This window comes from Vicia villosa, unplaced genomic scaffold, assembly GCF_029867415.1.
Source record: "Vicia villosa cultivar HV-30 ecotype Madison, WI unplaced genomic scaffold, Vvil1.0 ctg.000972F_1_1_2_unsc, whole genome shotgun sequence".
Classification (NCBI taxonomy): Eukaryota; Viridiplantae; Streptophyta; class Magnoliopsida; order Fabales; family Fabaceae; genus Vicia; species Vicia villosa.
In genome coordinates, this window is record NW_026705438.1 from 4,117 (window position 1) to 28,731 (window position 24,615).

Below are 24,615 nucleotides of genomic sequence, written 5' to 3' on the forward strand. Positions count from 1 at the left end.
TAGTCTGTGGTTTCTGAATACTCTCAATAGTTCCTTATCTTAGTATGCGGTATACGAATACTCTCAAAAGTTCCTCATCTTAGTCAGTGGTATCTTAATACTCTCATGGTAGTTCCTCATCTTAGTTAGTGGTATCTAAATACTCTTAGTTGTTCTTTATCTTAGTCTATGGTATATGATTACTCTAAGGAGTTCCTCATCTTAGTCTATGGTATTTGAATACTCTCATATTAGTTCCCCATCTTGGTCTATGGTATCTGAATACTCTCAGTAGTTTCTTATCTTAGTCGGTGGTATTTGAATACTCCCAAGAGTTTCTTATCTTAGTGTTTGGTATCTGAATACTCTCATCGTAGTTCCTCATATTAGTTTGTGGTATCTTAATACTCTCTTTAGTTCCTTATCTTAGTATGTGATATATGAATACTCTTAGCTATTCTTTATCTTATTCTGTGGTATATGATTACTCTAAGGAGTTCCTCATCTTAATTTGTGGTATCTGTCGCTACCGCGAAAATTAACAGAGTCGCCACTAACATATTTATCCTGAAAAGGAAGGGAATGCCAGCAAACCACAAAACAAAACAACGGTCTCACGACCAGAGAAAAAGGGTAAGGGAGTCAGTTACGCGAGGGGAAGGTATTAGCACCCCTCGCGCCCATCGTACTCGATGGTATCCACGCTTATGTCTAAACCTATGGGTGTGTAAGTAAACTACGCTAATCTGGACTAAAATGAATGCAGAATGTAGGGAAAAGAAAGTGTTATGCTCGCACGGGCCCTACCCCGCTGCCTACGTATCTGTTTTGCAGAATCAGAGCTACCGTAGCTCGGCTAACTAATTTCTGTTTGTTTTGTGTTTTTTAGGTGAACGAGTTACATTCACACTCCGCTGCTCGACCTTTGGAGACTTATGCTTGGGAATGGAGCGGAAATAACAAGCTCTTAAGAAAAGAAAATCAAAGAGTGTGGTTTGTGTTTTAAAGAATGCATGAGGAAAACCTAAGCTAAAGGGGAAAGCTTGCTACCTAATGTTATCATACAAAGGGTACAAGTCTAAGCTAAACTATCAACCTACAAGGGAAAAGGCAAAAGCACACAATGAGCACACAAACGAGCATCCGCTCGTAAAACAAACAAACCAACGGTACTGACCGAATGGTAGAAAAGCGGTCCCGCCATAGCCAAGGGGAGCAGCTCAACCCAAGTCAACCAAGCATTAGACCTCGTGAAAATGATCGGGCCATAGACAAGAGGGCGGACCCCTCTCAGCAACCAAGCCGTCACGGATCGTAAAGGAAAATGGTGCGTGCGTACACCGAGCATCAACGTCGAACGACGCGAGCTATAAGAAAGACGGGGGTCCGGCTACATGAACCCTTTTCCTGACATACTCGATAACAAGATCTTGTGCAAGTTCGGAAGCGAGCAACGCGAGGCGTGCGCATACCAAACAGACTCGATGAGACTAGGCGGGGGTTGATTACGAACCCTTGACCGCATGCCTTCCATGAGGACTTAACGGAGTGCCATATAGGACTTATTACACCGTGACTCCCTGCCGCAAAGCACAAATGTAAACACACCAACAAAAACAGAGCCTCTTTCGAGGGCTTGGCCAGATGCATGTCTAGGTCCTACTTCTCATGTTAAAGGATGATGCGGAAAGCGGTAAAAGGGACAAGGAGATACCGAACGGATAGCAAATCCGCAATGAGCTAGCAGCGTAAGCAGAGAAGTCCGGAATACTTCGCGTAATCTAACATCCAGCAAAAGCCAGGAGTCCAGCATAAGCGTCAAAGCGATGCGGTGTGAAAATAAATCACAACCGCTATGTAGTGCGTATCAAACACAACCACATAAGCAACCTGCGAGAGAAACACAATCCAGACAATACAGGAATATACATCTCAATGAATGAGAGATCAGGTGAATTGCATCGGGAATAATTTCGTGTCCCACAAATAAAGTGGAACACGTCGCAAATCAGGTCGCATCGAAAGCGAATTCGTGTCCCACAAATAAAGTGGAACACGAGGCGATCGAATCACAATCGAAGGCTCTCTCGAAGTACCTCGCACATCTCAACAAACAAATCAGTAATAACAAGGAGACACGCACCCGCCATAGAAAATAATAGACATTAAATCCTAATTAAATTCTAAAACAAAAATCTAACGAGATTAAATTGTTTTTTGTGACATTTTCATCTAACAACAATAGAACAAAACTATGTACAAAATATTAAAATTCTAACAAGCAAAATATTACATGTTTTTGTATCTTTTTCATCAACCAAAAATTAACAAAACTCAATGATTCTATGTTCTATTATCATGCAAAAATCTAACAAAACTATTATTTTTAATACACTTTTCTATACTGAAAAATTGACAACAAATTAGTTAAAAGGAACTAAGTTTAATATGAATTTTATACACACAGGGGGGTTTAAGACTGGAAATATGGTGTATACAGCAGTGGCGCAGGCCCAGATAGGGAGGCCCAAGGGAGCTATTTTTTGTTCAGTTTTCTGGCACAAAAACGGTGGCAATGGGCTTAGGAGGGGTGTAACATAGTAATTCGTGGCAGGCCTAATAGAGATGATTTTGATCCATCACAACTTTATTCAGATTTTGTTAACCAAATTAGACTTTAATCCCAAATTAAATCAGATTTATTCAGTTTTAATGTCAAATTAACTACAAAAATGAAATGCACAATTAGAAGAAGGGGTTAGGGTTACGTGAATGGCCGTTGGACTCTCTTCTCTTCCTCGCGTGCGACGGCGACGGCGGACCTCCATCTTTCACCAATCAAAATCTCCGGCCACCGTGAAACAAGAAAACCAAACAATCATCATCTCATCTCTCTGTCTTTTACCGATTCGGATCCTCTCTCAATATCGCTCTCGATCTCTCGATTTCTCTCCGTCTCATCAATCTCGCTCAATCTCTCATCGCATCTCTCGTCGATAATCAACCTGAAGTGAGGACCAACTGTGAGTTGATGAGAATAGGCTCCAATGCTCAGGTACTAACGTTCTTCTCAATTTCTTGCTTTCCGTTCAACCTCCTTCTTCTTTCCATTCGGATTCTTCTGCGTAAACTCATTGCGGTGTGATTGTTGTTGTTGTTGTTGGTGAAATTTGCACTGTTGTTGTTGAATGTGGTTCTTGCAGGCGAATAATGATGTGATGTTGAAGGTTGCGATGCGTGGCGGTGGCGATGACGAAGGTGGATGCGATGCGTGCCGATGGCGAAGGTGGATGCGATGAACGAAATTTGTTCGTGAAGATTACACAGAGAACGATGATTCTCCGTGAGATGATGAAGATGATGATCGATGATGATGATGATGATGATCGATGATGATGATGAAGAGTTTGAAGGTGCAGATCGAAAAATTGCTTCCAAAAAGTTTGTTAGTGAATCTGTTATCCTCTTGAATTTGGTTCTCTTTTGGTTTTATGCAGATTATGAGCGTTACTCGAGAATTCCCGGTTGAGAGGTTATGAAGGTTCAGAGGAAGTTTGTTACCAATTCGGTTACAATTTTCTGTTAGAGTTTTTGTTGAAGATTGAAGCGTGGTTGATGATTGGAGGATGATGAATGAATCGTTTTCTGCAGATGAAGTTGTGAAGAGTTTCTTGTTCTTCTGCAGGTTGAAGATTTGAACGAAGATTGAAGGAAGATGAGACTGAAGTTATGGCGGTTATGGTGATTTTCGTTTTGTTGCAAGTTTGGAGAGGGAAGCGAACTGTTATTCTGAAGGAGTGGTCAAGAAGATTGGTTATGGTTGAATGAATCTTGGAGAGAAAGTTTGTTTCAGGTTTTGTTACTGATTTTCCCTTTTTTTCTGTTATGAACTCTGAGTTGTTTTTTTATCTGTCAATCCGTTTCGTGAACCGGTTTTTGTTTTTCTTCCTCATGTGCAGGCTCGGTTTCAAGAGGTACAGGGAATGTCATGGAGGCTTCTTGAAATGGGCTTATGAAAGTCATTGGTTTTTTTTTTTGTGTAATATTTCTTGTAATCGACTTGTAATGGGCTACGCTTTTGAACATGTGATGAATGGATTTTAGTTAAAATTGTGATTTCTTGTAGTATTTTTCTGTGTAATTTTTGTGGATGCACATTTGAGAATGTATGGACCTTGGAATATTTTTGTAATGAATTTTGGGTAGAAATTGTATGAGCTTTGAACATTTGAATCTTTTGTAATGGATATGGTTTTCCAATCTTGAAATGACGCACCGAAATTCCATATAAGCTTCATTACTCGCATAAAATCCCAATGCCTTGACCTATAACACAAGTAATCATATGGATCTAAACCTTGAATGATGATAAGAAGAACCTTTGATTGTGAGCACCACATTACATGAAAGTCAAGGCAAAACTCAACATTGGACTAGTAAACACGAGCACCATAAAACGAATTCCATGTCCATAATCCATGAGCTCTTTAGTATTTTTCTTCGATTTTCAAACGACGAAATAAACGTCTTTGATAACTTATAGCACATAAAAGAGGGCAAATTTTGGGGTGCAACAGCTGCCCCTATTCAAACTTCTTGAACCTGACGAGTGAGAAATGAAAGTTTCGAACCGTTGAGGTGGAAGGAGATTGAATACCAGAATGAACTCGAAAATTTGCGCTCTTGATCAATAGAAGATTCCATCTTGCAATAAGAAGGAATGTACCACCCCGCAGGCAGGGGGAAAAACTTCAGTTGATATGGATAATTAAGTAGCTCCAACTTGCGATAAGAAGGAACAGGCAACCCCACAGGCAGGGGGAAAAACTTCAATTGATCTGGGCATCAAGAGAAGGAACATCTCGACTGATCTGGGCATCAGGCGTAGCAGATGTCTTCCGAACAGGAATCGGGGATAGATGTCTAAGTCGATCTGGGAATCGAAATGAGATATTCCGGCTGATCTGGTTATCAGCGGCTTGTAAATATCTCTGGTCTGGGCACCAAAGCGACATCTCCATCTGATGCAATTAAATCATCAGGCAGATATTCCAACTGATCTGGTTATCAGCGGCTTGCTCCTTCGTAAGATCGACGAGATCCGGAGGCGGTTCCCTCAACTGAAAGTCTGGTTTATCAGGACAGGAACAATATCTCTTCCGAACTGTGTACGCCGGGAAAGGAAGTCTTTGAACTGATCTAGGCTCGATGCTAGAAAATAAGTAGAACAATCCTCTTCTGAATGACAAAGTCAATCAGGTAGATATCTCCATCTGATCTGGGTATCAGTGGCTTGCTCCTTCGTAAGATCGACGAGATCCGGAGGCGGTTCCCTCAACTGAAAGTCTGATTTATCAGGAATAGGAACGGATATCTCTTCCGAACTGTGTGCGCCGGGAAAGGAAGTCTTTAACTGATCTAGGCTCGATGCTAGAAAATAAGTAGAACAATCCTCTTCTGAATGACAAAGTCAATCAGGTAGATATCTCCATCTGATCAGGGTATCAGTGGCTTGCTCCTTCGTAAGATCGACGAGATCCGGAGGCGGTTCCCTCAACTGAAAGTCTGATTTATCAGGAATAGGAACGGATATCTCTTCCGAACTGTGTACGCCGGGTAAAGAAAGCGTCTTCAACTGATGGTTAGGCATCAGGACTGGGCAGACGAGTTTCTTCTTCTGAACGAACTAAATCGTCAGGGAGTAGATATTTCCAACTGATCTGAGGCATCAGCAGGCTTGCTCCTTCGGAAGATCTTGGGAGATCCGGAGGCGGTTCCTTCAACTGAAAGTCTGATTTATCAGGAATAGGAACAAATATCTTCCACCGATCTGGGGGCATCGGGAATAGGAATGTCTTCAACTGATCTGACGATGTCAAGATAGGAAAACAAACTTCTTCTGATTAAGACATCAGGATAAGCGCCTGTAATGATTAGGCGAGTTACTCTGTGGGAGGCATTTGTATCTTGATAACTTTCCTGCAGAAAGAAACAGATATGATATGATTTATGCATGATGCACGTATGAATGTATATGGAATAACGTTCCGGAGAAGGAAGACGCTATACGCTTTGAGAATGCAATGCGAATGATGCATGATTCGGACGCTGCTTAGGGAGACAACGGATGAGCACTGAATTGCTGAAGAAGTCCTGGAGAGATATAGAACTCTGCGGGGAGGACAAGATGTGTGACTAGAAGTCACAAACTGCGAGCTGACAGAGATGGATCAGAAATCTGCTGGAGACGATCAAATCTAGACGCGAGCTCTGCTTGGGGAATAAATCTTGCTTGAAGATAAGAACATCCCACCTACTTGTTTGGGGAATACCCTGGCAACTTCATAGGAGAAGTGAATTCTCGACACTCTGGGGATGTGGAGATAAGGGCAAGTCATGGAGACAACTCTGGTGAGGAGTGACCAACTTGCTTGTATAGGATGCATTCCGCTGGGGAAGTCCTAGATGAGAACAGATCCTGTTGAGGATGCATGTGAATCTCTGCTGAGGAAAGACTCGGTGGGGAAGATGAATACTTCTGCACAAAGATCCACTGATGAGATGAGGAATCCGTTGGGGATAAGGACTTAGCATAAGAACCTTTTGTTAGGACAACTCCACTGGGGAACAAGATGACTCTCTTGGGGAGAACAGGTTAATCTGTTGGGGAGAGAAAACGCTCTACTGGGGAGAACGAGGAACTCGGGCAAGGAACCTCATTAAGAGCTAGCTGGGGAATCAGACACCATTTCATCATGATTCAACTGGGGAGAAAGCATTCCGTCGGGAATAAGGCTTCTGGAGCATAGAGAATGCATTAAGATGTACTTTGCTGAGGGTATGAGAATCTTGGAACAAAGAAAGTCTCATCTGAAAGTACTCAGCTGGGGAGTGAGAATCTTTCACTCGGCTAGATCCGCCGATGTGCTGACATGGTGTACTCGAAAGGACGTACCTGCGAGGTAAACACATAAGAATGCCCCAGGACATAGCATGACATCTTCAAAAGATCTCCTCACATGGCAGAGGATGGTAATGCTCACCCACAATGGGAAAATGCAAGAGCAAACAGATTATCAGACATCTGAGCTTGAAACTTTCCAAACAAGCAATGGATTCACGAGTTGATAAGCAAGCAGTGATTAGAACACCAAACAAGCATCGGCCGGAGCATCAAACATGCATTGGTTCTCCAAGAGAATGCCACCAGGAAGTGGGCTTAACGGTTCAAGCAAGTGTTGACTTCAAAGAGACCAAACAGAGACTGGCTTTTATAGTGTTCTGCATATTCGTGTTGATTGTAAAGATGCCAACAAGTAATGGGCTTTCAGCTTTTATCTGCTGAGGATGACGACCTTGACGGTTCTCAAGTTCATAAGTTGTTTAGCTCACACATGAACTTTAAACTGAACACCTCCTGATGAGGAAAGAATGCCAATGCATAGTGTCTTGCCCTAGTCTGTAGGACTTTGAAGAGATTCATCTCGTAAGGACCTTCTTGAGATTCGTGCTATCATAGCCAATTTGCCCCAGTATCATGAACTTTGGAACCATGCCCCTGCTTGGCTTGTATAACAAGTAGCTTCAGCTACGCTTGGGTGAATGCCCCTGATTGCTTAGCGCTTTGAGAGATTCTTCGAATCTTGACCTGATTGCCCCAGATTGATTGAAAACTTACTCGATAGAGTATTCAAATGCTTTTGTGCCCCTGAGGGTGATCAAACTTTGAAATATTGTTGCCTCTGTTCAACGGAGTTCTGAAGGCAAACTTGTCCTTCGGGAGGAATAAACTTTTCATCTGAAGTTCATTGTGGAAACTTTCCTGATGTTAAGCACTTGTTCATATGCAAAGAATGTTTATTATGAGAAATATAATTCTAATGCAAAGAGTATGTTTATCTTGAAATTAAGACACTTTTGGAAAGGATGTCGTAACATCGAGTTTTTATGAAAGAAAAGATGGTGTGATACCAACTCAAGCGTTTAGCGGATCTCCTAGGAGTCAGCTTACCGTATTCTCATGTATAGTTTGCTTTCGAATTAACCCTGCTTCAATTAGGACTTTTCAGGGTTGTAACGTGGTCAGGTTCACGGTTTTTTTAGGGAAAAAAAAGGATTTTTAGGCTCAAATTATTTAGTGCCCACCCCCTTCGTGATGTTCTCCATTCCTAAGTTCAGTTAACTTGACATGAGCATTCATCTTTCAAGAGGAGTTTGAGATGATTGAGGAGTCAAAGAGGTCTTCTGGATATGGCAGTCACTTTACCTTTCGTTTTTGGTGTCTGATCACACGACTTTGTTCTTTGTTGAGGATTCTTACTTTGTAATCCTTGTTTCTTCTCTTTTGCTTTGCTTTTTTTCGTTTCCCTAACTTTTGCCTGGACAAATTCTTTTGAATTTTGATTTGGATGTCCAGCGTGATGCCCTATCTTTTGCCTAAGTCACATGCTTTCAAGTTGTTGACTTAGCGGGCTCTTTTTTTTTTTGCATTCCTTTTTTTTTTGAACAAGTCGTGTGATCCTGAATCTCTGATTTGTTGGAAGTGATTGTGACTGCCTGAGTCTTTGATTGATGAAGAACTACCATTGTGGTATCGTCATATTTTGACCTCCTGATGTGAAGGGATAAACCACAGCGGCTTTGATTGGTCTCGACCTCCTGATGTGAGGGATAAATTTGATGTCTCGACCTCCTGAGGTGAGGGATAACCGTTGTGGATTTGACTTTCCTCAACCTTTTGAAAGATAGCCATTGTTGTATCCTTATATGTGTGCTCCTGATGAATTTAGAATGCTCGATCAAGTTAACTGAATACTACCCTGCCCCTGGGTTAAAAATAAGGGTTTTTTCTGAATAGAAAAGAAACTCCTACTTCAAGGCTCAAAGGGGTTAACGAAGGTTTCACTCCCTTATATCTCCAGTGTTTGGGAATTTGAAACAATGCCTGTACATCATCAACAGGGTTCTACTCAAAAGCATACCATTTGAGGTTATTGGTATTATGTTCATCATTCTCCCTTCGGAGTTATCATGCTTTATTAACAAGAGTTGAGTATCACAAAAAGCATAGAGAAACATATAAGAGCAAAAGCGAATGGATTTTTTCAAGACAAACATATCCAATGCATTATGATTATAGTTCAAAAACAAACAAGTTTTACATGCAACAGTATTGAACAAAACAAGAAAGCTTAAACATGAACATGCATGATGATTTAAGAAATTGCCAATGTTGAGGAGATCTTCTCCGTATTGACTTATTGCTTCAAAAGATCCGTTGAGTCGGAGGAGAACTTCAATTCTGGCCTTCAGGTGCGAATGTGATAGCCTTTGAATCAATCAGGTCTTGAACCTTGTCTTTGAATGACTGACAATCTTCAATCAGATAGCCTGCCCCAGAGTGGAAAACACACCAAGCACTAGCATATGTTCTTGCAGAACCTTTCAGATTACTTCCTGGAAGAAGATTTCAGCGAGACCATACAAAAGTTGCAAGTGTCCAGCTTTTAGGGATTTGAGCCATGCAAGTAGTGCACAAACTCAAGATACAAGGCGTCTTGCTTATCCCTCGGTCGGGAGCCCCAAACATAGCAACTGAAGTTTGTGAATGAGTTAGGGATTTGAGCTGCCAATGATGCGAACTCAAGAACACAGAGTCTTGCTTATCCCTCGGTCGGGAGCCCTAAATATAGCTGCTGAAACAGAAAACACCATCATGAATGGAGGACCTTCGTATTGCTATCGGCGAACAACATTAACCTCTAACACTTAGCCATCAAAGTCCTGACTTGGAACACACAATGGTTGCTGGGAAGGAAGCCTCTGGAAGTACAAGTTGCAAGTGATTTTCATGAGTTACTCCTCGAGGAAAAACAAACATTCTACTTGCAGCAGATGAAATGCGATTGACCAGTAGAAACCATTATGAATAAACTGAAACATCTGTGCATCGAGCAAGTCCTGGACTTTTTGTACCTTAACACCTTGTAAGGATTGGCATTATGATCAGGTGCCCCCAGATTGGAACACCGAGTATCGTCATCGAAATCAGGAGAGCTATCTGTGGTGAGAAAGATCCAAAGCAACAGATCTTAACCAATTGAAACTCCATCAAGCAGGGAAGCAACTGATCATAAGGCATTGGGATTACATCAACTTACTTCTCACATTCTCTTTCCGTCTCTGTTGACAAGCAAAGGTTGTTGAAAAGGAAACTCCAGGAGGAGGTGACCCAGGATGTGAAGCAGAACCTTGAGAATGAGAGGTGCCTTTGCAAAACACTTTTGATTATTGTCTAGCAGAAGATTCTGACAAAGTCACACGAAATTTGTAAGTGCTTTAGGGATTCGAGCAATGCAAATGGTGCAATGCTCAAGATAGACAATGTCTTGCTTATCCCTCGTGCGGGAGCCCCAAGCAACTTCAAAGACTTGTAGATACTAACATCACGACCAGGTGCCCTAGAATAGAACTCACACCTAGTGTCATCGTCATCAAGCATAAAATTTGTAGACATCCACACAGTATGGAGCTTAACCAGTTGCAAATAAAGCAAGCATGGAAGCAAATGAGCATAAGACATGAGAATCATATTGATTTGTCTTTCGGTCCTCTTTTGTCTTTCCTGAGAACATACCAATTGAATTCGTGAGAGAAAAGGAGATTAGCCGCTGACGAGGAGCTTTTGAGACCGCAAAATTGTGGAAGAGATCCACAAACTGCTCCCTTAGTTTTTCTTAATAGGAATCCTTGAGCATGTCTTCATAAACAACCCCAACTGAGCTTTCATCTCTGTCACCCCACAAAGTTCCATGACCAATATTTGAGCACAGAATAAGAACAGGTCAAGTCTGTGAGTCTGGTGAGAGTATCAAGTCTGAATAAGAAATCCTCAACTCTGAACACCTGTTATGCATGAAATGCATGAGATGCATGATATAAATGCAATGCCATGTTCATTCAATTTCTAAGGAATCCTCATGTTTTGATTTTTTAGCAAGCAAGAGATGGAAAAGCTCGACACGAGACTTAAAGACACGATTCCTTGGAAATGGAAGGAACACGTATGCTAGTTATTTTTTGTACATCATTTTTTCACAAGTAAATATGTAATGATGCAACATGGTGGGAACCACAATACTGGATATATCTGGGATACCAATAAATCACACGGCACAGGTTCAAAGGTTCGGCACCAATTCGGAACTCCCCGTAGATCACGGGACATAATCAATAGAAACAGAACCATAGTCACCATCACGGAAATGGAACCACTCGAACAAGAACCAAAGTAACCCTCGAACAAGAACCAAAGTCACCATCAATGTACCTGTTAAGCAATGATTGATTCCCGCCCCACTCACGGGTAAATCTAGGCCAGGGTAGGTCAAAAAGCCAACAGAGGATCGAATGTAGGCGTTATCATACGATATTGCCTCATTCCACCAAGCTCTGCCCGTGGATACATGATCAGATCAATCAGGCATACGCCTTCTGTCCGTCACGGCCACTCTAGTCCTAGTTCCTATGGTATCACTCATAGCCTGGGTATTGGGCCTTTTACCTCTTGAAACACCCACCCAACAAACAGAGATCCAGCCAGTCCAGAATATGATGCAGAAAAGTAAAAGCGCACATAGAATGCAATGCAAACAGGTAAATATGCAAAGCAATAAAACACCCAAAGATAAACACACAAGCGCTAGGATCGACTTGCTAAGTCCGGACCCGCAATAGGTCAAGACGTCCCCAGCAGAGTCGCCAGCTGTCGCTACCGCGAAAATTAACAGAGTCGCCACTAACATATTTATCCTGAAAAGGAAGGGAATGCCAGCAAACCACAAAACAAAACAACGGTCTCACGACCAGAGAAAAAGGGTAAGGGAGTCAGTTACGCGAGGGGAAGGTATTAGCACCCCTCGCGCCCATCGTACTCGATGGTATCCACGCTTATGTCTAAACCTATGGGTGTGTAAGTAAACTACGCTAATCTGGACTAAAATGAATGCAGAATGTAGGGAAAAGAAAGTGTTATGCTCGCACGGGCCCTACCCCGCTGCCTACGTATCTGTTTTGCAGAATCAGAGCTACCGTAGCTCGGCTAACTAATTTCTGTTTGTTTTGTGTTTTTTAGGTGAACGAGTTACATTCACACTCCGCTGCTCGACCTTTGGAGACTTATGCTTGGGAATGGAGCGGAAATAACAAGCTCTTAAGAAAAGAAAATCAAAGAGTGTGGTTTGTGTTTTAAAGAATGCATGAGGAAAACCTAAGCTAAAGGGGAAAGCTTGCTACCTAATGTTATCATACAAAGGGTACAAGTCTAAGCTAAACTATCAACCTACAAGGGAAAAGGCAAAAGCACACAATGAGCACACAAACGAGCATCCGCTCGTAAAACAAACAAACCAACGGTACTGACCGAATGGTAGAAAAGCGGTCCCGCCATAGCCAAGGGGAGCAGCTCAACCCAAGTCAACCAAGCATTAGACCTCGTGAAAATGATCGGGCCATAGACAAGAGGGCGGACCCCTCTCAGCAACCAAGCCGTCACGGATCGTAAAGGAAAATGGTGCGTGCGTACACCGAGCATCAACGTCGAACGACGCGAGCTATAAGAAAGACGGGGGTCCGGCTACATGAACCCTTTTCCTGACATACTCGATAACAAGATCTTGTGCAAGTTCGGAAGCGAGCAACGCGAGGCGTGCGCATACCAAACAGACTCGATGAGACTAGGCGGGGGTTGATTACGAACCCTTGACCGCATGCCTTCCATGAGGACTTAACGGAGTGCCATATAGGACTTATTACACCGTGACTCCCTGCCGCAAAGCACAAATGTAAACACACCAACAAAAACAGAGCCTCTTTCGAGGGCTTGGCCAGATGCATGTCTAGGTCCTACTTCTCATGTTAAAGGATGATGCGGAAAGCGGTAAAAGGGACAAGGAGATACCGAACGGATAGCAAATCCGCAATGAGCTAGCAGCGTAAGCAGAGAAGTCCGGAATACTTCGCGTAATCTAACATCCAGCAAAAGCCAGGAGTCCAGCATAAGCGTCAAAGCGATGCGGTGTGAAAATAAATCACAACCGCTATGTAGTGCGTATCAAACACAACCACATAAGCAACCTGCGAGAGAAACACAATCCAGACAATACAGGAATATACATCTCAATGAATGAGAGATCAGGTGAATTGCATCGGGAATAATTTCGTGTCCCACAAATAAAGTGGAACACGTCGCAAATCAGGTCGCATCGAAAGCGAATTCGTGTCCCACAAATAAAGTGGAACACGAGGCGATCGAATCACAATCGAAGGCTCTCTCGAAGTACCTCGCACATCTCAACAAACAAATCAGTAATAACAAGGAGACACGCACCCGCCATAGAAAATAATAGACATTAAATCCTAATTAAATTCTAAAACAAAAATCTAACGAGATTAAATTGTTTTTTGTGACATTTTCATCTAACAACAATAGAACAAAACTATGTACAAAATATTAAAATTCTAACAAGCAAAATATTACATGTTTTTGTATCTTTTTCATCAACCAAAAATTAACAAAACTCAATGATTCTATGTTCTATTATCATGCAAAAATCTAACAAAACTATTATTTTTAATACACTTTTCTATACTGAAAAATTGACAACAAATTAGTTAAAAGGAACTAAGTTTAATATGAATTTTATACACACAGGGGGGTTTAAGACTGGAAATATGGTGTATACAGCAGTGGCGCAGGCCCAGATAGGGAGGCCCAAGGGAGCTATTTTTTGTTCAGTTTTCTGGCACAAAAACGGTGGCAATGGGCTTAGGAGGGGTGTAACATAGTAATTCGTGGCAGGCCTAATAGAGATGATTTTGATCCATCACAACTTTATTCAGATTTTGTTAACCAAATTAGACTTTAATCCCAAATTAAATCAGATTTATTCAGTTTTAATGTCAAATTAACTACAAAAATGAAATGCACAATTAGAAGAAGGGGTTAGGGTTACGTGAATGGCCGTTGGACTCTCTTCTCTTCCTCGCGTGCGACGGCGACGGCGGACCTCCATCTTTCACCAATCAAAATCTCCGGCCACCGTGAAACAAGAAAACCAAACAATCATCATCTCATCTCTCTGTCTTTTACCGATTCGGATCCTCTCTCAATATCGCTCTCGATCTCTCGATTTCTCTCCGTCTCATCAATCTCGCTCAATCTCTCATCGCATCTCTCGTCGATAATCAACCTGAAGTGAGGACCAACTGTGAGTTGATGAGAATAGGCTCCAATGCTCAGGTACTAACGTTCTTCTCAATTTCTTGCTTTCCGTTCAACCTCCTTCTTCTTTCCATTCGGATTCTTCTGCGTAAACTCATTGCGGTGTGATTGTTGTTGTTGTTGTTGGTGAAATTTGCACTGTTGTTGTTGAATGTGGTTCTTGCAGGCGAATAATGATGTGATGTTGAAGGTTGCGATGCGTGGCGGTGGCGATGACGAAGGTGGATGCGATGCGTGCCGATGGCGAAGGTGGATGCGATGAACGAAATTTGTTCGTGAAGATTACACAGAGAACGATGATTCTCCGTGAGATGATGAAGATGATGATCGATGATGATGATGATGATGATCGATGATGATGATGAAGAGTTTGAAGGTGCAGATCGAAAAATTGCTTCCAAAAAGTTTGTTAGTGAATCTGTTATCCTCTTGAATTTGGTTCTCTTTTGGTTTTATGCAGATTATGAGCGTTACTCGAGAATTCCCGGTTGAGAGGTTATGAAGGTTCAGAGGAAGTTTGTTACCAATTCGGTTACAATTTTCTGTTAGAGTTTTTGTTGAAGATTGAAGCGTGGTTGATGATTGGAGGATGATGAATGAATCGTTTTCTGCAGATGAAGTTGTGAAGAGTTTCTTGTTCTTCTGCAGGTTGAAGATTTGAACGAAGATTGAAGGAAGATGAGACTGAAGTTATGGCGGTTATGGTGATTTTCGTTTTGTTGCAAGTTTGGAGAGGGAAGCGAACTGTTATTCTGAAGGAGTGGTCAAGAAGATTGGTTATGGTTGAATGAATCTTGGAGAGAAAGTTTGTTTCAGGTTTTGTTACTGATTTTCCCTTTTTTTCTGTTATGAACTCTGAGTTGTTTTTTTATCTGTCAATCCGTTTCGTGAACCGGTTTTTGTTTTTCTTCCTCATGTGCAGGCTCGGTTTCAAGAGGTACAGGGAATGTCATGGAGGCTTCTTGAAATGGGCTTATGAAAGTCATTGGTTTTTTTTTTGTGTAATATTTCTTGTAATCGACTTGTAATGGGCTACGCTTTTGAACATGTGATGAATGGATTTTAGTTAAAATTGTGATTTCTTGTAGTATTTTTCTGTGTAATTTTTGTGGATGCACATTTGAGAATGTATGGACCTTGGAATATTTTTGTAATGAATTTTGGGTAGAAATTGTATGAGCTTTGAACATTTGAATCTTTTGTAATGGATATGGTTTTCCAATCTTGAAATGACGCACCGAAATTCCATATAAGCTTCATTACTCGCATAAAATCCCAATGCCTTGACCTATAACACAAGTAATCATATGGATCTAAACCTTGAATGATGATAAGAAGAACCTTTGATTGTGAGCACCACATTACATGAAAGTCAAGGCAAAACTCAACATTGGACTAGTAAACACGAGCACCATAAAACGAATTCCATGTCCATAATCCATGAGCTCTTTAGTATTTTTCTTCGATTTTCAAACGACGAAATAAACGTCTTTGATAACTTATAGCACATAAAAGAGGGCAAATTTTGGGGTGCAACAGTATCTGAATACTCTCAGAAGTTCTCCATCTTAGTCTATGGTATCTGAATACTCTTATAGTAGTTTCTCATCTTAGTTTGTAGTATCTGAATACTCTCATGAGTTTGTCATCTTAGTATGGGGTATTTGAATACTCTTAGTAGTTTTCCATATTAGTATGTTTGTTTACTTTTTAAAAATATTTCAACATTATGATTGTAAATTTTATAAAAAATGTTCATTTTTATTTTTAAAAATTAAAACTTTTAAAAAATTATTAATTGTTTATTTTTTAAAAATATTTCAAAATTATGTTTGCTTTTTTATAAAAAAAAAATTATTTTTTTTTTAAATTAAAATATGAGACTTTTTTTTTTTAAGCAAGGGATATATTGAAGGGAGAACTAGGGGTTCTCCAACCCAAATACAAAATCGACCCAAAGTCGACAAAAAACAATATTACAACCAATTACAATTACGACAAAGAAGACCATGGGTCTTTGAAAAAGTCGTAAAAACAACAATTGGAATAGATAATATTGCCAAAAGAAGCCCACCTCCAAGCCAAAAACTTGATGCTCCAAACCATATTATTTATGTTCCACACTTCATTCCTAAAACAAAAAGCATTCCTAGTCAACCATATGATCCAAGTTGTGGCTAACCAAAACACCCCCAATTTGCCGCTTTTAATCTTTTTACCACGGCTCAACGAATGCCATTCCACAAAAAACGGGATACATTCTTCCTCCGACCAACCCGAAAAGCCCACCCACGAAGCCATTTCTTTCCACACCAATTTAATCACAAAACATTTAGAAAACAAATGATCCGCCTCTTCGACATGAGAATTACAAAAAACACACATTAAATTGTCATGATTTAGATTAATACCTCTATACACCAATAAATTTTTAGTTGGTAACCTATTCAAAAAAAGCCTCCAACCAAATGCCTTTATCTTAAAGGGAACATCCGCTTTCCAAATCAAATTGAAAGCCTCTTCATACTTAACCGGAGGACCGTAAAGAATACGCCTAGAAGCATAAAAACAATAACAAGAGGAAACCGTATATCCGCTATTCAAGTCCAACAACCATTCCACCTCATCCTTCGAATCATTCAAGCTACCGAAATTATCCAAAAGATCCTTCAACACCGAAAGGGAATGTAAAAAAACCGCATCCCTACCAACAACCGAAATGCCAAGATCTCCCCACTTCCAAATCCCATCAATCCACCCTCCCATAACCGCAACCGACACCTTTTTTAAAGAAGAAGCCAAAAAAAGTTCCAGAAAAACCTCCCTTAAAAAACAATTATTCCACCAACAAGATTCCCAAAAAGGAGTATTAAAACCATTTCCCACCCTGAACTTACAATTCGCTACAATGGGGTCAATATGCAACGGATTAGAAGAAACAACACTAACCTTTAAAATATCTCTCCACCAAAGAGAAGAAGAAGCACGTTTGAAAGAATCTCCATCACAAAAAGATTGCATACACAAATCACCGTAACGAGCCTTTAACACCTCTAACCATAAAGACTTATGCCCTTGCGCTATCCTCCACCTCCAATTGTTCAAGAGAGCCATATTAAATTCGGCGATATTTTTTATCCCCAAACCGCCTTTCTCATGAGAAAGAGTCACACCTTTCCAACCAACCTAATGAAAATTCCATTTTTCCTCCCCTCCTCCCCATAAAAAATTGCTTTGAATTTTTGTTACCACTTTAACCACTCTTGCCGACATCTTGTAAAAAGACAAAGTGAAAATAGCTAAAGAACTCAAAATAGACTTCAAAAGAGTAATCCTACCTCCTAGATTAAGCAATCTATTCTTCCATTCCGCTAGACGCTTTTTCATTTTCTCCACTAAAGATGTCCAAGTGGCTTCCTTCCTTGGATTACTACCGATTGGAATACCAAGGAAAAGAAAATTACTACTTTCAATCTTACAAGAAAGATAGTAAGCCGCGTCTTCAAAGAAAAGAGGAGACACATTAATACCGATCAATTTGCTTTTGTGAAAATTAATGCCGAGTCCCGAAACAAGTTCGAAGGATCTCAAAACGATCTTCAAGGCCTTGACATGTTTCCAAGACCCCTTTCCAACCAACAAAGTGTCGTCGGCAAATTGAAGAATATCCACCCCACACTTTCTCTTAATATCAAAAGGCTCAAATTCACCTATTTCAATAGATTTTCTAACAAGTCTCGCAAGAGCCTCCACCACCAAATTGAAAAATATGAGACTTTTAAAAAATTATTAATTTTTAAAAACTTTATTTTTTAAAATAAATAAACGTTATTTTTTAATTTAAATTTTAATTATTATTTTTTTAATTAAAAAAATGTCATATTTAATTAAAATTTTCTTTATTTAAACATAAAATATTTTTAAATTAATTTAAAAAGCGTCAAATTTCGTGTTGTGTGAATGTGCATCATAAAATCATATAATCCAATGACTACTATTAATTTTTAAAAAAAAAAAAAAAACTAAAAGTGAAATCTCCTAAGTAGGTCTCTCATGGTAGTCCAAGCCATTAAACAAACTGTAAGTGCCGATAAAATTTCTTAATTTTGCGTTTGAGAATAATCAAAGAAATTAACCTGTCACTTCTTAGTTTTACCTGACACCCTCTAAAGTATATGAAAAGACCAAAATATCCAAATCAAAAAATTCACCATTTTACAAAATTTACAATTAACTATTAAAAATTTTAAATCTATGGAGAGATACCGGAAATTTCGATGCGACTATCGAAAACTTCACTAAATAGTAATTATTTCTAGTATTTTTGCAAAATTTCTGGTACTTTTTAGAGGTATTTGTACTGGAAATTTAAAAATTACCGGAAATTAATTTTCGGTAGTTCATATTTTTTTTGAAAAATACTGAAAATTTTAGTATTTCTGGTAGTTTATTTTTTAACTAATTTTTTTTGCCTTATTTATTTGTTTCACTAAAGAAAAATGCTAAATAGGTTGGCATATATATACATATATATTCGAAAAAAAATGCTAAATAGGTCGACCTAAATATGCATATATAAACTGACCTTAGGATTGTAAATAGGGCAGGCTGGCCTGTAGCCTAGCCTACTTAAGATCAGACCAGGCCAAACCTATATAATAAAGAGGCCAGGCTTATGCTTTTTTAAAAGCCTATTTTATTAAATATGTCAAAATTAGGCTATTAAAAAAGCATATAAAACCTTATAGGCCGACGTAAATTTTCATATATTTTAGAGATATATTAAATATGTTGGTCCATATATATATATATATATATATATATATATGAACAAATGCTTAATAAGTCGTGTCATACCCCAAAATTTGCCCACCTTATTTCATCGTCAAAGGTTCTATCGTTTTTTGGATATAATTGCTTTTTACTAACATTTTGTTTTTTTTTGTTATTATTGTAATTTTATTAACGGTTATTATTTATTGCGATTTTATTAACTAACTAATATTATTATTATTAGGATTATTAGTATAATTAGAATTATTACTATGAATTTTAATATTAGTATTATTAGGATTTTTATTATTATTATTCTTTTATTATTTTTATTAAATTAATTAGTTGGGCAATAGGCCCATTAGGTGTAGAAAACCCTAATTCAAGCATTATAAATAGATACTAATTATAACAGTAATTGGGGAGGACTAACGATTTCTAACCTGCAAAAACACCCTAACCCTTATTCTGAACCTCCCACGTACAAATCCTCACACCTAAAAAAAACCACTGTTTTCCGTCTTTGTTTTGTATATTCACCAACACTTTTCAATACCCCTGACACACATCAATTTTGTTTTCACAATCCGTACCGATTCACATTTGCTTCTTCCAGTAAAAAGGATTTTCTAATATTATACCATACTTCAAACTCTCAATTAGTCATCAAACAAGTTCTTCAGCTTTTTTATAGACAAACACCAACATCACCATATATCCATACATAATCCCATCGCAAATCATGATTCATGAACTAATTTAATTTCTACAACATTAATCATTGATTACACGAGGCCAACTCCATTTACTACTAATCCTTCCAAGTCTCTCCTCACGTTTTATACAGTAGCAACCCTTTATTCTCCAGGACGCGACCATTCTAAACTTTGTTTTCATACACAAAACTATTCCACACGTTTTTCACAATCAACCCATACCCTTCACCATCACCATTTAAGCACTAACACAAAGCTTTCACAGGAGACCTTGAAACAACATTCTGTAATTAGAGTCAATATGTAAATATCTTATTCATCACCATTAACCAAACTTCTCACCAATTCTCCATAAAAAAAAATTCCAATTAATTCAAATCATAAAAAAGCAACACACCATATTATACAACTTGTGCAACTTTTCCTTTTTTGTTGTTGCTGTTTTGAGTTACGGGAAAAGAAGTAGAAACGAAGTTGTAGATCCACAAATCTATCGAGTCGACAGTTATTGCTGCAAACGCTAAACCGCTCCGATACGTGATTCCCGCTGCCGCAAGCCTTTGTTGCCATCGTAGATCCAATCGCTGGCTACCCCTTTGCACCGCCGGCACCGAAGAAACTTTTGCGATCTCACTCACCGGTAACACAATCGCACACCTCACCGTGGGAACCCATCGCCAGCGCACAGCCGCAAACCGCTCCCTGCGAACCACCAGCAGTAGCACCGTCTCGGCCCTCCCTCGTTTCCGATAGTCCGCGTTTCAGCCACCACCGCGAGCGCCGCCCTTGCTTCAGCCAGCAACCTGCGTTTTCTTCATTAAAGGTGCAGCAAGAAAATCGAAGCACCGTAAGGAACAAACTAGATCCGATACAGCTGCTCCCACGCCGGCACCAAGATCCGCGTACGTTTTCACTTCGGTGGATCCATTCACAGCCCAACATCAATCTCAACCGCGTCACCGCCGCAGCCACCAATTGGATTTAGTTTTGAAGCATAGAAGGAGAAAGGTGATATGATGGTGATTGTTGTTTCTGTAACTCGATCTAAGACATAAGGAAGAAGTGAAAGTTTTGATGCAAGAGAAGAACAATGGGTTTCTTTCTATTTTGAAGATGAAAGTGACGTACTGGTTTCAGGAAAAAGAAGTAATGGTATGTCATTTAAGCTATTCTCATTTAATATACCATTTTCTAATTTTATTTTCTTAATATTAAACTTTCTATTTGGTTTTATTCAATTACATGTTTTCATTTTGATATTGTTTTTTACTCTTTGCCAATTAATCTTAAAAGTATATAATGTTCAATTAGCCTTAATGTCCATTTCATGTTTTTTTATTTATTTATTTACTTAGAAAAGAAAAAACATTACTTTTCATTTAAAACATCCCAAAATTCCAAAAAAATAATATAAATACTAAAATACGTCATTTTATTAGGAGACTTATTTGTAAATAATTAATGTGGTGATATAATTTGTAATTGAATTAATTTTACTATGCTAAGCAAATTGTACATTATTCTCGGATTAAGGTAACGTCTGTTCGTAAATAAATCCAAATAATCTTTATTTGTCTAAATGGTTTTAACCATCTTATTGGTTACGATGATTAGCAATTTTTATCAATTCGTTATTATTTTTAATCGAATCTATCGATTATGAGGGATAACGATAAAATTAAGTAATTAAAACACGCACATTTGCTATTCGCGATAATTGAATCAATCGATTATAGTGGTTAGCAATCCTCCCTTCAATCCATTAGCCATGGTAATCAAACCTATTGATTATTGCAACTAATGGTAACAAATTAAAACCAGGGTTGTACGCCCAAATCCTAAAACACTTCCCAAACCTTTTCAAACTACTGGTACTAAACTATGGATCTTCATCCGTATCAATTAGACAGTTCAAAAACGCTTTTCAAAGCACAAACAATTTCAAACACCTTCAATTCTAATCCTAAGGCGTACAACCCTTCCCCGAACTACGTGGACTCTGATTCTCCCTAAGGAGATACGTAGGCATTTGGCAACAAGGCGAGTCCCTTTCCCTAAAATCTCAATTTTTCCCCTATTCACTTCCTTAGCTATAAACCTCAATTTTAGCCATAAACCTTGACTTTATAATGCAAACCTTAGGAAAGGGTTGAGGGTGCCTAACACCTTCCCTCGACCTGAATATAGTATCTTACCCCGATCTCTTAACTGCGCAAGGTTTCCTATTCGCCTTGGTAGAATAGGTGGCGACTCTCTGAGCTATAATTTTTAGGCAGGTTGCTACAGCTGGCGACTCTGCTGGGGAGTAACTATAATGGTGAATATTATGCTCCTATAGGTTTTGGCAGAGTTTAGGGTTTTGGCGAAACATTTAGGTTTGTGGCAAACTTTTTAGGGTTTGGCTAATTTGCCATTTTAGGGTTTATTTATTTTTTATAAATATTTAAAATTCTTATTTTATTTATTTATTTATTTATAATTTCATCCTTTTACGTCAACTCAATAAATACCTGTTTATTTAAATAATATCTGTTTATTTAAATATTTGCTGTGTATCGCATTTTAAATTGCAAGCGGCTGGAGTTCGAGGTTAGTTTTAAATATTTAAATTTTATTTATTTATTTATCTTCCTTTGCAATTTCATTACTGCAGTTTAATTAAATATTTATTTAAATGAATATTTTTTGCTATTTTTCTATTATATCTGTTGGGTTATTATACATTGTTGTTAAATCCTAAGTGTGGGAGTTAACTTTGAGATCAATAGGGGAGTATGAATCTCCTACGAGTCTCATTGATAACTCCACTCGGAGTGGGTTGAGTATTCGGAAAGATCCAAAACGAGGCTTGACTTTGTTGAGGGCTGGACTGGATACTTGGCTGATCTCTCCGAGAACCTACCCCAAAAATTCGAACCTCATGGATAAAATGAGTTGTTCTAAAACCCAAAGAGACAAAAAGTCTCGGAGGCTACGAACGACCCCATGAGACCTTCTAGAACCCCCTATAAACAGGTTGGCTCCCAAGAGCCGTGACGTCGGACCTATGAACCTAGGACTTTTGTACTTTTGTGCTCACTATATGCTTGCAATTTATATACTTCGAATATCCATGCGTTTCAATTTTGCAGGTATCCCTACGTATTCCCTAGCCTGTAGGGACTCTAATTCTTAAGACCATGTCTTTCCCACGAAGGACATTACCATTTAAGTACTCCCTAGTCTGTAGGGATGTTCATTCCTATATCTTACAACTACGCGTCCTTCCCACGAAGGACATTTCTATTAACGCACTTCAACTGGTCTCTCGATGACCATGAGATCCAGTGATTGTCTAGAACGGTCACCCTGTGCTTACCTCTTTCGCCCCTAGACTATAGGGATTCCTTTCCAAAATTGCATCCCTCGCACGAAGGGCATCTTCGTCAGCATACGTCAATTGGTCTCTCGATGGCCATGAGATAAAGTGATTGTCTCGAACGATCACTCTATGCTTGCTCCTACGAACTCCCTAGCCCGTAGGGATTTTCTTCTACGCTCATTTGTTTCTACAACAACGTGTCCTTCCCGTGAAGGACATCCTCATTAACGCACGTTGGTTGGCTTCGCAATGGCCATGAGAGCTGGTAACTGTCTTGAACGGTTAACCCGTGTTTATTCCCGCTCACCCCCTAACTAGTGTAGGTTTTGGATTCCCATCTATACATCTTTCATCCCTAGCCTGTAGGGATTTCACCTCATCTGATATCGTCCTTAGATAGGTTGTGTTCCGCATAGAGAACCTTCCCACGAGGGACATACTTCTAAATACACGTCGAACGGCCTCTCGATGGCCATGAGACTTGGTGACTGTCCTGAACGGTCATCAGCTGCTACTTGCCGCGTACCCCTTAGTCTGAGGGATTCTCATTGGTGTATTATAATCTCAAGCTTACGAGTATCTCATTAGAGTCTAATGTCGTCCCTAAATCCGCACAGGTTATCCTTAGGATTATATCTACCGCACATCCGCATTGCATTGCATACAAGGAGTCATAACATACAAAAAATAAAGGAGTCCTTTGCATACGCGCGCATTCGCATTTTCATGCATTCATACATTTACATTCACATTTACATTTCTATCTTCGCCCGCATCCATACTTACCATGCTAGCCGGTTTCCCGAAACTCCCAAAGAAATAAGAGGATCGTCACCTATGGAGAAAGGAGGATAAATTATTGAGAATGATCTCGGCCCTACTACAAAAAGAGGATGTCTTCCGCCATGCCAATTACATGTCCATGCCTTTTCAAAACAGGATTACAAATACAATAAAGGTTATCATCGAGCAAGGATTAGTTCAACAAAGAAGTTCCCTCATAGATACACTCAAGATGTATTTAGTCATTAAGGGGTTCATCTACGAACATAGTAAATCTACAAGGACGCTCTACGATAACCTGGGGGCAAGGATTAGTCCAACTGGGGCAACATCCTGAACGAAGATGCTTAACTACGATGGAGGGAAGGTGACATATGTTAACTCCCCACCAAGGGGCAAAAGGGTCCTAAATTTCCTTTATCCATCTACAAACTCTGGAGGTTGCAAATGGTGATACTATCCTTTAAAAAAAAGCAAAAGAGGTTCAGTCGAAGGAAACTCATGAAGTTCCGATACGACGAAAACCCACCGCTAACAATTTATTCCCGACAGGTTTGACGTGCCCAAGGAGAATTCGAGATTACCCTTCACTTCTACAAGTCCACGAACTAAGGAGTAAAACAAAGTCAACAGGTTCACGAAGGAGATTGCCCCTAGGATCTATAGGTTTATCATTTAAAGTTGTAACTTTTACGATCACAAAGTGTTATCTGATGTAAAAC

General features: G+C 39.4%; 1 protein-coding gene and 2 long non-coding RNA genes across 3 annotated transcripts; 2 read left to right on the top strand and 1 right to left on the bottom strand.

The window, feature by feature from the left end:
- Nucleotides 1–3,145: 3,145 nt before the first annotated feature.
- Nucleotides 3,146–4,143, top strand: LOC131632617 (uncharacterized). Its single transcript, XR_009293058.1, has 3 exons — nt 3,146–3,392; nt 3,477–3,832; nt 3,939–4,143. It is a non-coding gene; the product is annotated as an uncharacterized LOC131632617 (long non-coding RNA).
- Nucleotides 4,144–14,389: 10,246 nt separating this feature from the next.
- LOC131632616 (uncharacterized) lies at nt 14,390–15,418 on the top strand. The gene is made up of 3 exons (XR_009293057.1): nt 14,390–14,636; nt 14,721–15,076; nt 15,183–15,418. It is a non-coding gene; the product is annotated as an uncharacterized LOC131632616 (long non-coding RNA).
- An 834-nt stretch (nt 15,419–16,252) lies between these two features.
- LOC131632614 (uncharacterized) lies at nt 16,253–17,374 on the bottom strand. The gene has a single exon (XM_058903362.1). It carries the CDS (start codon nt 17,372–17,374, stop codon nt 16,253–16,255), a length of 1,122 nt encoding a protein of 373 aa, XP_058759345.1.
- Between the last annotated feature and the right edge of the window lie 7,241 nt (nt 17,375–24,615).